This window comes from Primulina huaijiensis, chromosome 7, assembly GCF_012295235.1.
Source record: "Primulina huaijiensis isolate GDHJ02 chromosome 7, ASM1229523v2, whole genome shotgun sequence".
In the NCBI taxonomy this organism is placed as follows: domain Eukaryota; kingdom Viridiplantae; phylum Streptophyta; class Magnoliopsida; order Lamiales; family Gesneriaceae; genus Primulina; species Primulina huaijiensis.
In genome coordinates, this window is record NC_133312.1 from 2,885,685 (window position 1) to 2,899,426 (window position 13,742).

At 34.1% G+C, this 13,742-nt stretch overlaps 1 protein-coding gene across 1 annotated transcript; it reads right to left on the reverse strand.

Annotated features, from left to right (window-relative positions):
* Window positions 1-2,972: 2,972 nt before the first annotated feature.
* On the reverse strand, window positions 2,973-7,823 carry LOC140980948 (65-kDa microtubule-associated protein 1-like). The gene is made up of 9 exons (XM_073447087.1): window positions 7,730-7,823; window positions 7,403-7,606; window positions 7,049-7,297; window positions 6,727-6,942; window positions 6,071-6,226; window positions 5,665-5,976; window positions 4,825-4,912; window positions 3,549-3,697; window positions 2,973-3,447 (listed from the first exon to the last, which is right to left on the reverse strand). Exons 1-9 carry the CDS (start codon window positions 7,799-7,801, stop codon window positions 3,145-3,147), a joined length of 1,749 nt encoding a protein of 582 aa, XP_073303188.1. The 5' UTR covers window positions 7,802-7,823; the 3' UTR covers window positions 2,973-3,144.
* Between the last annotated feature and the right edge of the window lie 5,919 nt (window positions 7,824-13,742).

A 13,742-nucleotide genomic window follows, 5' to 3' on the forward strand; every position in this document is an offset into this window, starting at 1 on the left:
ATGTTAGGGGGAGAACAGAAACATACCGAAAAAGAAATTACATGGTATGTATCATCATTGTTACATCTGGATCCAAGAACAAAACAATGTGAAAAAGATGTACAGCAAATTGTGCACTTGCAAAGAATAGCAAATCAAATACCAGATGCATTTGCAGACACAAAAGGGGTAACTAAATCATATATACATGCTGCAAATGCCCCTGCTCGAATTGAAATTCCGAAGAAACAAATTGAAGATAGTCATGATGTCATTAAACGCCTGAAGCGTGGAAGGCCAGTTGGTTCCAAGGATAAAAATCCTCGAAAAAGAAAATTCATAGAGAAACACAATGATCACAAAATAGAGAATGATGTTCCTGAAGAAACACATAATGATCACAAAATAGAGAATGATGTTCCTGAAGAAACACATGATGATGAAAATGTTTTGTCAGAACCACAAACTGACGAGAATCATGAAATCTCTATCAATTATATTAATACTGGAAAAATATGGAACCGAAAAGATATAGAAGAAATTGATGATATATTTTCTTATAATGTGGCAATCGACATCATAAATGATAATGAAGATCATGAACCAAAATCTTTTGGTGAATGTAAAAATCGGCAGGATTGGATAAAATGGAAAGATGCCATCCAGGTTGAATTGGATTCGCTAAATAAACGTAATGTTTTTGGACCTATAGTCCTTACACCTGAAGGTGTAAAACCTGTTGGATACAAATGGGTTTTTATTCGAAAGCGAAATGAGAAAAATGAAATAGTAAGATATAAAGCTCGACTTGTTGCACAAGGTTTTTCTCAAAGGCCTGGAATTGATTATGAAGAAACGTATTCTCCTGTGATGGATGCAATTACGTTTCGGTATTTGATTAGCTTGGCAGTATCTGAAAATTTAGAAATGCGTCTTATGGATGTTGTTACAGCCTACTTATATGGATCACTTGATAGTAATATATATATGAAAATCCCTGAAGGATTTAAGATGCCTGAAGCACAAAGTTCAAAACCCAGAGAATGTTATTCTGTGAAATTACTAAGATCATTATATGGGTTGAAGCAATCCGGCAGAATGTGGTATAATAGGCTAAGTGATCACTTGATGAAAAAGGGATATGTAAATAATTCAATATGCCCTTGTGTTTTCATTAAGAAAACAACATCCGGATGCGTAATTATTGCTGTATATGTTGATGATTTAAACATCATTGGAACAAATAAGGAAATTCAAGAAGTTGTGTCATACTTGAAAGAAGAATTTGAAATGAAGGATCTTGGAAAAACCAAGTATTGTCTGGGTTTACAAATTGAACAAAAAGAATGTGGAATATTTGTTCACCAGACAAATTATACAGAAAAGATCCTTAAACGTTTTAATATGGACAAATCAAATCCTTTAAGTACTCCAATGGTTGTTAGATCATTAAACATAGAAAAGGATCCATTCCGTCCATGTGAAGATGATGAAGATATTCTTGGTCCAGAAGTACCATATCTAAGTGCTATCGGTGCCCTTATGTATCTTACAAATTGTACAAGGCCTGATATATCTTTTGCCGTAAATTTATTGGCAAGATTTAGCACATATCCAACAAAGAGACATTGGAACGGAATTAAACATATATTCCGTTATCTACGAGGAACGACAGACTTGGGACTTTTGTATTCAAAAGATGCTAATCCAAGTATAATTGGTTATGCCGATGCTGGATACTTATCTGATCCACACAAAGCACGTTCTCAAACTGGATATGTATTTACTCGTGGAGGCACTGCAATTTCTTGGCGTTCACAGAAACAAACACTTGTAACAACTTCATCAAATCATGCCGAGATTATTGCACTACATGAAGCAAGCCGTGAATGTGTGTGGTTAAAATCAATGACTCAACATATCCAAATCTCATGCGGATTATCATTCGACGAGAAGCCTGTGATACTATATGAAGATAATGCTGCATGTGTTGCTCAAATGAAAGAAGGATACATAAAAAGCGACAGAACTAAACATATTCCTCCTAAGTTCTTCGCATTCACCAAGGAGCTTGAGAAGAATAAATGTATTGATGTTCGTCACATTCAATCAAGTGAAAACTCATCAGATCTCTTCACAAAGGCACTTCCTACGACAATATTCAGAAAGCACATATATAATATTGGGATGCGCAATCTACGAAATTTGTGAAGAATTGTTCGTGTCAACATGAGGGGGAGTTTACGTGACTGCACTCTTTTTCCCTTACTATGGTTTTTATCCCAATGGGTTTTTCCTAGTAAGGTTTTTAACGAGGCAGTATAAAAACACGTAATGTATACAATCATTATGATCATCATCACAAGGGGGAGTGTTGAAAAATTATTTAAAAATGTGTTAAATATTTGTGTTGAAAATGTGAATGTTGAATGTTGAAAATTAGGTAAAATTAAGTGTTGAATATTGAAAATTAGTGTGTGATGATGTAGGTAATGATGTATTTTATTTTTGGATTATTTGTAAAAATTTTCTATAAATAGATCTCTCATTTGTGAAGAAAATCACAATTGAGTTGAGAGAAAAATATTATAAAGTGTGTAGTTTGATAATTTTGAGAGTTTGAGATTTTTACTTTTTTACCGTAAATTTTTACTTTTTCACAACATTGTATACTCTAGTTGATAATTATTATTTATCAAACATCATTTTTAAATAAATAATTTTTCAAATAAAATAAAATTTTTACCGAACTAAATTTATTGATGATATTTAGACTTAATTGCAATTTAAATTAAAGATACAATTAACTTTAAAATTTCGATTTATCAATTTATAATTAATTCATCCCCAATAGTTCATACAAAAAAATGAATTTTACTCTTTCTATTTCATCAATCATTTTAGTTTTCAGATAATTTTCGATATCAGATTACTTGAATATTAGTCGTATGAACTAGCTACTAATAAGATGTAAAGCATCGGCTAGCAAAACGAGTCGAAAATGTCTGGCTGCATTACTCCTACATCACATCTTTAGACAATCTCAACCCAGAAATCATTCACTCGGCGTCGTGACCCAACCATAATCGGCCTACATCCAGAATCTCTAAATGGTAAACAGGTTACAAAGATATATGATCTAACAAATCTCAGCTTCGAACGTTTTTAGGGTGTACTGGGCGTATGTTCGGTCCCAGAAACATTGGATGCCGCCGCATCATCTTTTGATATTGCTACATAGTTCACAGGAGCTACTGGTCTTGTGTCTCTCTTCGCATCTCTATTTACAGATCGCGAACCATTCTGGTGAGCATTGAGAGAGAGACGTCTGCCAGTTGAGCCATTGGTTCCGCCGTTAGCTTGTGGGCCAACCACTTTCTTGGCACTGATCTGTCTAGCTGGGCTTGGTGTTGAACCAAAGATGGGTTCTTGTTCTTTGCTCACTTGTTCGCTGAACTTTTTCTGACCCTGTATGGTACGTTGAATTAAAATTTTGAGACAGTTGAATTAGATGTTCGATAATGGCAGCAAGGATGATGAGGTGAAGTATGCACAGATAATTAACTTACCCTCAACCTCTTTTTCTCCTCCTCTCTGTCTTGTCTAAGCAATGAATACTCATCTAACATGGCAAGGAGAGGAACACCATCATAGGTGAACGTTACACCACGATCTTTCTCCCATGCACGAGTTTTAGCAACCAAGCCGTCAACAAGAGCTGAGTGACCAAAAAAGGTAAATATTGAATCAACAGTTACGAATTTATGAGGCTTGTAGAAGCAACTCCCAGACGAATAATTAAAAAGTCAAGAAAAAACAATCGATACAACACTTCTGATGTCTAGATCACTCACAAGCGATGGGCTTTAGAAGTTTTATACTCTTAACAGCTCTACTGCTAAGTATCACATGCTCTCTATTAAGTATTCCACATTTAACCAACTAATATCTACCCTTTCATGAATTCATTCACTGCAAAAGTCGATTTATAAACTATTACAGATGAATTTCCTCCCGTGGCTTGCATTCTCCAACTTGAGTTCCGCTTGAGATCAAGAATATGAACTCAGTTTTTCTGTTCCACTTTTGATTTCTAAATTTAAGCGGCTTATTTCTGAGTGCCCTGAAATATTCGACATTCCACAAAACTTTTTCATTCTTCAAAACTGAATTTTTGCCCATTTAGGTTACAAATTCAAGCAGTGATGAATGGAAATTATCTACAGTGGAATTGAATAAGAAACTAAACCATGAATTCAAGGGCATATTGGCCTTTTTAATGCCCTACCACTATCCATGGTGTTTTTAGCAGCCTACTGTTAAAAAAAACCTCTCTGGCTTTGCCTGACTCACAGACAACAGTATAATGTAACCCATATATGTGAACGTTATGGTCACTCAGCAACGAGGCTCCCTATTTTCATTTCAGTGGTGCCTACAGCAACCTTGTTGAAAACTAATTCGAACGAAAAGGATAACATTGATAAACTTGATTATAGCAACAGAATATTGAATAGTGCATGCTGTCATGGGATTTTTGTGGGCTTACATGTAGTAATGCACCAGATCTTCAAGGGTTGTAATGGTGACACTAGACCGATAAAAGGAGCGGGGAGAATCAGTTACGAGCACATGGAGAGGGAAGTTCAAAGTGAGTGCAGTGAGCGCGGAGGGAATTAGGGAGGAATTTTGTGAGTTAATGGCTATCATTTGCTAGGGGAGAGGGAATTTATTCTGTTAGGATATTTTCTGCCCTAGAGGTCATTCTGTAATTTTTCTCTTTCGATTAATGACATTACAGTTTTCATTATAATTGTGGTTTGAGTTTGAAACACATCCATATACCTGGAATCTTATTGACCAAGATACGTGCCTTTTCTGCCCTCTTCAGATTTAAGTGTGCACCTCTGCTCGCATTATACCTGTTGTCATCCTGTTTCACAAATGAAACATCGCTAACATTAGCAAAATCGCAAAGCCACCCCGACATAGTAATCAAAAGCTATACAAAAGGTCACGTCCATCGAAGTCTATGTAACACATGAACGTACATTAGATACGTGTGAACGAATTCAACTATTAATAGTTGTTTGATGAATAGTTTGTTTGATGATGGAAGACCCAGACCTAGCTGCATATGGGTGAATTACTTATTAGGACATGAAAAACGGATTTAAAAAAGATTATGTTACTTATTGAAGCGCAACATATAAAAATTACGGGAATAAATTGTTTTCCGCCCAAAACTCACTGTGCCCAACCTCTGATTTATATGGAAATCTAGCAGCAAATTGATTTGTGAAATGTAACCGAAAGACCTACTGAAAAAGCAGCAAAGAAGTTAAAAACCAAGTGGAAAATGCACAGCAGATGGGCTGCCAATTCTATTTGAAAGATTAATATGGGACTTAAAATTGAAAAAATAACCAAAAAAAGAAAAAACGGAATTGGCAATTGTGGGTTGAAGTCGATTTCATCAAACAACATGAATCCATCCATGCATAGAGACTACAGCTAGCTCAATCCGGTATTCTATTCCGTCTGTGCGCCCAATTACTCGAGCCTTACATACTTTACATAAAACTATCATGACACTACACATATCCTTAGTGACACCAAAACCAAATAAATGATGTAGCCTATTTGTCATTAAACGGAAGTGTTGAAGAAGTAAAAATCCATTACCCGATTGTAATCTTCAAGCCAACTTTCTTCTTCACAAGTCAACATCCATTTCTCAACCTTTTCCAAAATATCCTTCCTACTCAGCGCCTCTTCTTTTGCTTTTGCTATCTGATTATCCATGTCAGCCAATAACTCGACAGGCTCAACTTTCCCCGAATCAATGAGTGCCAATATGTTCTCTCTAACAGCCTCGGTATCAATCTCTATATGAGCACTAGTGAAAATATCCTCGAGTTCCGCCTGCCTCTTGAAAGCAATTTCTTTCATTCTGCTAGCTTTTAGCTGATCAAGTCTCTCAACTTCCACTTCAGCCTTGAAAATCAAATAAATGAGTAATTTAATTAATTACAAATGATGGTAACTATTAAAGCAAAATTACTTCCACAAAATGAAGTATTCAAGTTGCCTGTTCAATGAGATCCAAAGCAAGAGCCCCGGGAATAGTAACTTCATCCACTGATACCGAAATATTGCAAGTGACATGATCAAACAGGCTACGTTCTTCTTCTGGTGTATCCATCAAATTCCAAAGATCAATTAGCTGGGTCGCAAGTTCTTGAAGCTATAGTGATGGGCACAAGTCACAACACAGACAGTCAATTAGCCTAATTAAGTTACAAATTATTCCAAAAGAAAATGCAAATCTCTGTGCTATAGAAAGAGATTTCACAAGAATAAAGCTCTTCGGGAAAAAGTAAGCACCCACCCAAAGCAAATTGTAATTACAAGAACTTCCTCGCTAACAGATATTTACCAACATGAAGAAACTTCTCAAAATGGGAATTAACAATGCAAAATCAAGGGTAAAGAGTTGGACTTGGTTGAGCATTTTCTGATTTGTAAACAAAAAACTTAAGAACTAGTTTTCAAAAATCCTTCCTATGGATACTATCAGGAAGGATGCAAAAAAATTTTGAAGAGTCATTTTAAGTGATTTGCACAATATTATGAAATAATATTCTCCTTAACAAAATAATGATCATTTCATTAACATATACAGGTGAAAAGGTCAACATTGGTATCAATATCTCTGGAAAAATCAGCTTGGAACTAGCATAATACCTTCTTCAACCTCTGCTTCTTATCTTCCTTCAGTGCTAAGACAGTCTTAGCCAATCTAGATAGTGTATCATTGCTTATGCTTTTCGACTGCATGCCCCTGGAGTCATTTAGACTTGGGTGGACTTCACTGACAGTAGTAAAGAAGTCCATGCCAAGAACAGCACAAAGATCATGTACGGTGCTCACGAATTCAAGAACCTTGTGCAACCTCTCACTCTGCAAGAAACAAATGGACAAAACCATGCACTTTTTTAATTGCTGAATCAGTCAACAAGAAAAAGATACCCAATAGGTAATTTAACAAAAAAGTTTAAGGCTCCACCTTTTCTTTCTGAAGATCTTGGAGCTGAGCCTGAAATCCATTTAATTTCTTCACAGAAAGATCAGATTCGTCAACTGCTGGACTGTCCACCTGCTCGCCAGATCCATTGATTTCTGCACTTATTTTCTGTATCTGAGATTGAACATCAGAAAACTCTTTTATTCTTTCATCCTTCTGTTTCCAAAGCTTTTTCAGCGCTGGATCTATAGCTGCAAGCTGTTCTTTAATTGTTCCCGATGTCTTATCAGGCTGCAAAAAAAAAAAGACCATTATAACAACTCTCATTATCATCATCTCTAGATCCCTTCATAATGTACAAGTTTGAATCCATATAATTGCATAGCCACCACTCACAATTCCAATATAAGTCTTCTCTCCAAGTGCTGACAAGAGGTTGGTGAGTTCAACTCTAGCATTTGCCAGTGTATGAAGAAGGTTAGCCCTAGATTTCACAGCTTGGTCAACCTTTCTCTTATATACATCCAAGCACTCTTGCTCTAATTGAAAGAGCATCTGGTCCCGTTCCTCATCTCCTTCACCAACTTCATCCCAAATTTGCTGCATTAGAACAAGTATTGACATCTATCAGGCAGTGGACAGTTTCGGAAACATAACAATTAGCTGAAACCATAGGATATAAAGGCTTTAGTGTCATAAAAATTTTAAAAAAATAAAAATTGCCTGCAACTGTTGTAGCAAGGATCCACAAGTAATTTGTCCATGAAGAGGATTTTCCGTTTCAACTGCTGCCATTTTGCTATTGATCGAAGCAAACCTGAGAAAGGAAAATTCTCCAACATTAACCATTATTTTCCGCAAACCACTAGTCGCTCAAATACAAGTCATGAACCAACCTTGATTCGTCAAATTAAAAAATAAATCGACTTCAGAGTTCAGAATACCAGATACTTCTTAAGAAAGCAAGAAAGAAAATCATAATTTGAGGACCATCCCAAGGTGTGATTCAATTTATATCATCACTAAGCAATCACATGCAAAAAGAAAATGCAACTGCCAGATAACAACACAAACCAACTAAGGAAGAGCCTCATATCTGCTCATTGGCCTTCGACATATATTTGGTTCTCTGAAAAATTAGGACAACTCGAAACAACAGGACACACTCAATTTACGACCTTCATGCCAAAATCTCATGAAAAAACACGCAGCAAACCACAATCAATTTCACACCAACTAAGTACAATCAACTCACGGATCTAATAAAAACCCGAAACTGAAATGAACCCACTAACTAAACAGAGCATTAACGGAACAGTGCAATCAATAAAAAATTCAAAAATGTAGCAAATGATAAACTATTTTAAGCACGAAACATTTAACATCAAAGTTTACATCCTATAAACAGCATCCAAACCGAGGAATAACTCCATCAAACAACAGCACGCAAACCCAAACCCCAACGTTCACACAAATCCATAAACAACACTCACCACATTCACCGCAAATCATGGCTAAAAACAACTCCTACATACTCAGATCTCCACGGAAAGCCATTTTCGACAGGGAAAAGACAATTGCACAGCAAGGAATCAAAACGAAGACGTACGAAAAAAGAGTTCACATTACACAATAATCACTTCCACAAAAACCAGACAAAATGCAGCCACGGAGATCAACGCTTACCGGACCGTACTGAACGGGTCGAGTCGGTTCTCGATAACTTTCCACACAGATCTAAAGAATTACTATATTAACTTTGCTGCAGTGAGTGTTGAAGTTTGGAAGGACGGAGTGTATAGTCAGTAAAAGGACAGAGAGAGACGATAGCGTCGGGGTTGAAAATGTTTCGGGGAACGGGATATTGGGACCCACTCATTCGGCGTCGTATTTGGAATTACACAATTATTATTATTATTATTATTATTATTATTATTATTATTATTGCCATGTGCAAGGGATAAGGAGAAAGTGGATTACATTCTTGTCGAGGTGAGCTACAGGCACGGACTGAGCCAACCTCACAGGAACGGTATGTCTTCGTCACTGTAATTGTCTTTTATTATTATTTTTTTTTTTTTACAAAAACATGTATGAGACAGTCTCACGAGATCGTATTTTATGAGACGGATCTCTTATTTGGGTCATCCATGAAAAAATGTTACTTTTTATGCTAAAAGTATTACCTTTTATTGTAAATATCGGTATGGCTGACCCGTCTCACAAATAAAGATTCGTGAGATTGTCTCACAAGGGACCTACTATATTTTTTTTAATTGTTGATTAATTTTTTTGCCATTTCTTGAAAAATATATTGTTAAGTATTTATAGAACATCGATATTCGACATATAACGTAGATTCGATTAAATATATTATTGGTATTATATCTAAAAACTTTTCATAACTTATAATTTTTTCACATATTTTTTCTTAACTTTGTTAACTCAAACTTCTTTTGTAACATTATAATTATTATAATACTGTGTTGTAATAATTTTTGATATTTTACTAAAAAAATAAAACAAAATTTTTTTATATAAAAAAATACAAATATTATTGTGTACTTCTTACTACTAATATAGATCCAAAGGCCCATAACATAATACTGGAATTTATAAATAGTATCTAAATCCATATAAATATTTAATATTATTTAAAATAAATCAGTTAAATAGTTGAACTTATTTTTTAGAAGAGAAAAACAAAATCAAAAAGAATCTATTTAATCGATATTTATTAAACCTAAAACCGAATTAACTTAACCGAATTTTTTCTGTTGATTAGGTTTAATCAAATTAATGCCCATCCCTAACCACTAGAGCAAGACTGTTTGGTATAGATTATAAATGGATATTTCGTATCTGTTCTGTGCAATTGAAATTTACATATCCCCTAATCTTAAAATATTTTAATTAATCGAATTAATTATTTGAGATGCTCTGTTTCTCGATGTCCCCTGCAACTACAAGACAAATTAATGTCATTTTTTTTCATTTGACCCATCTATTATATTAATCTATATTATTATATTAAGTATGAGGCCCTAATAATAACCGCTCTATGAGGACACCAACTTTCTTTCTTATTTTACCCTTTCTTATTTTTTGTATTATATTTTTCTTAACAAATAATATTATATTCACCGTCATAAGGAAACTGCTCACGTGAAAAATAATATTATTTCTTCTCCAAACTAGCCACTGTGAAAAATAAACTCTCTTCTTTCTGTTGTGACGTCATTATGTTGTAATATCATGAATATTTAATATATTAGCCGCATGTATTCAGGACACACGCAACGCGTGTGCCACGGTTACTAGTATATTATTATCTACAACTCAGGTGGAACGGATCTCCAAACACAACGGTACCAAATACACCACTTTTATTGTGTGATTTATATCTGTTTTTTTCTTAAAAATTCGTTTGAAAATAAGCAAAGTAATTAAATATGAGTATATTACCAATATGAAAGACTTAAATGTGGACGTAGAAATTGGTGAGAGTGTAACTAAAGTTAAAAGTTGAATGAGTGGTCACGGTGTTCTAAAACTCGGGCCAAGTACTTGACCGCACCGAAAAGTTTCTAAGCGGCCAGCCTATGCGGCAAGGTCGCCAGGTTGCCTAGGCGCTCTTAGACGGGTCTAAGCAGTTCAAGGCAGACCTAGTCGTTTGAAGTTTTGTTGAGAATTTTTTTTGGGCTTTTAATTTTTTAAAACCGAATTAAACTAGAACATGACATAAGAAAAATTATAGGCTCGTGTTTTTAATTTTTTGAGATTAAAAACTCAATTAAAACCACGATTTGTTGGTTTGCGCTTGTCTTAACACACACTCTCATCTTCTTTGTCTATTTACTTCTGCACACATAAGAAAATCGAACTAGACCTTAAAAGAAATTTTTTTCTTTATTTTTATTTCTTTTGCATTGCATATTATTATGATCCGTCTTAAGGAGGAAGAAGGAACCAGGTGTCAATTGGATTTTAACAAAGTTTGGGTTGAAATTTTAGTTTAAGAACTATTACAAGTCTCTTGATACCGTGAAATCCGCCTAGCGATGCCTAGTCTCCGCCTAGACGGCCTAGGCTCTAGGCGCTAGTCTGGCAGCCCGACTAGCGCCTAACGAATTTTAGAACCATGACGATCACTTGTGAGGTCTTGGTCCAATGGTTAAGGTTGAGATTCATATATTTGTTTGTCTCAAGTTTAAATCTTGTTGATTGCAAATAGTTTTTCTAATTTATTTAGATAAATTTAGTTGTTTATATATTTATAGTCTGTAACAATATTATAATCATGCATAGAAATGATTAGTGTTTGTTAGGTATTTATATGCTCAAATGAATAAAAAAAATACATGCAAAAAGATGAATTTTAGAAGAATGTAATGCGTTTTAATTAAATATTAAAACATTCGTCCTAATTGTAGAGTCTATTTTGTTATTTCAAATAGATTTTGATTTTGCACGTTAGAAATACAAAAAAAATCTATTAAATTTATTATTACAAATTTTAATAAAAATGTTATATTATTATCTAAATATATAATTAACTTTTTAATGAATTTAATGAAAATTTAAATGTATAATTCATATTTATTAAACTCGTTTAGGCTCGATAAAAGTTTGAATAAACTCGTGAGCTATGAATATATTCGTTAAATAAAGTTCGAACTCGACTCGATTATAAATGAATAAAGCTCAAACATTCAAAAGTTTTGTTCGACTCGATTACATCTCGAACTATCTAATCGAGACATTGAGACCAAAGAAATATGAATAATGCTAAAGGTACAACCAAAATATCGTACAACGATATTTACAACAATTAAATCGTGAGATTTTGTTATTATATCATGAGATTTCGATTTGAATTTATCACGAGATTTTGATAAATGAAATTTTTGTATTGAATTTTTTGTGTTGTAAGAATTGTTGTATAAATTTGGTTATACATGTAGTATTGCTCCAGGAAATATATAAACCTTCCAAGGGTTTTTTTAAAAAATATTATAAAAATATGCCAAGCTGGCATATTTTTACAATGATTTTATTAATTTATAATATTTTAAAAAAAAACTGGCATTAATTTATAATATTTTAAAAAAAAACCCCAGCTTCCAATATACATATCCGGACGTAAATTGGACCCTTAGTCCAACAAATAGCCGAAAAAGAAAGATGAATTTTAACTATCCATCCATTCTCGATTTCTTTCCTAAATAAACAATAACAAAAGTCACTCTCAATTCTCAAATTTATAATAATTATTTGGAATGTAATTAATCATTTATGATCAAACCAAGAAGCTGCCATTTGAATAGCTTCGAATGATTGATTTAGGTTTATTGACAAATATTGAAAAGGAAACCTAAATCACTGATTCTTTCACACCAAATTCGTCTGAATTTTATCATGGTATCATCAAAACTCCGCGTCACTAGCTAAAATATTTCAAGAGGATCCTCCATGTACTGCAAACAACAGCAAATTAGCTTGGGACAAAATCCGATCTAGCGTTTGGAGATTGAGAACAACTGCATCAGATACACGGACGAAACGCATTCATGCTAAGCACTAATACTCGAGGGATTGGATCATTACCTCGAATGAATCGTTTTTCGGAAGTAATATTTCGCTATCTTGCGATGACTTACCCAAGTTTTGAAGAGATGAGAATATCATTCTGAGCAAGAAAATGAAGGAAAGGAAAACCCCATCACAGAAAAGAGACAGAAGGCCCAAAATCCAGTGAATAGTAAAACAAACCTGCAGCAGCTTCATGAACAAACCGCCAAGAAATAAAGATGGGAGTTGGAGTCTGTACCACACAAAGTTAGCAAGGAGAAACAACTAAGCGACACAGCCAGACACAAATAGGTAGCAGTAGCAAAATGCAACCGTATAAGTATTTCACTATTCAAATGTGCATTTTTATAAATCTCGTGCGGAAGAATCAATCACCAGGTGATACAGCAACTAACCATAGATTGCGAATTTGCATGATTTCATGCATAGGTACATAAAACATGTTCAATGACTAAAAAAATTGGCACTCAGTTTTCTAATTAAAAACATGAGAAGACAGTCAACAATTTACATCATGAAACTAACAGTAAATGTATTTCGATTACAACTCATTTCATTTTTGTTGGAGTACAGAAAACATCTATCACAAACAAGTTATTACAAACAAATCACTTAAAATATCTAACTAAAGTGATCAACCAGTAGTTCAGGTCTTAAGGAATCGGGGGGATCTAAAGTGAGGATGAGATTCGTTACGGCTTATTTATGACAATATATAATAAAACTAGCTGTAGACTACATAAAAAGTGACATAAAACATTTAAAACAAACTACAAATGCCATCCATAATAATCACAGATAGTGTAGAATTAAAAATCAAAGTGAGAATCACTCGAGCAAGCACAATGCTATACTAGGAAAAGAAATTATTTGCTAGCCAAATACTTAAGGAATTCTTGAAGCAATTTTGCACTAGACAGCATCAAAATTTTATGAGGTTCCACACCTTTCATTAATGCAAGTCTTTGAACAAATACAACGATCTCCCTGAAATGTAAGACATCATCCCACAGTATCGGAAGGCAGATATATATGATAAGATTAATTATTTAAAACTAACAATGACAAACCATACAAAAATATCTCTAGTGCCGCAAAATTTACATACATATATAAAGCTTAGATTTTTAAATTAGAAACTGGA

Coding starts and splice junctions, on each gene's coding strand:
- LOC140980948 (XM_073447087.1), bottom strand. CDS start 7,801: ATGGCAGCAGTTGAAACGGAAAATCCTCTTCATGGACAAATTACTTGT. Junction 6,227..6,726: donor AGAAGCAGAGGTTGAAGAAG/GTATTATGCTAG, acceptor CCATCACTATAG/CTTCAAGAACTTGCGACCCA. Junction 4,913..5,664: donor GGCTTGAAGATTACAATCGG/GTAATGGATTTT, acceptor TTTGTGAAACAG/GATGACAACAGGTATAATGC.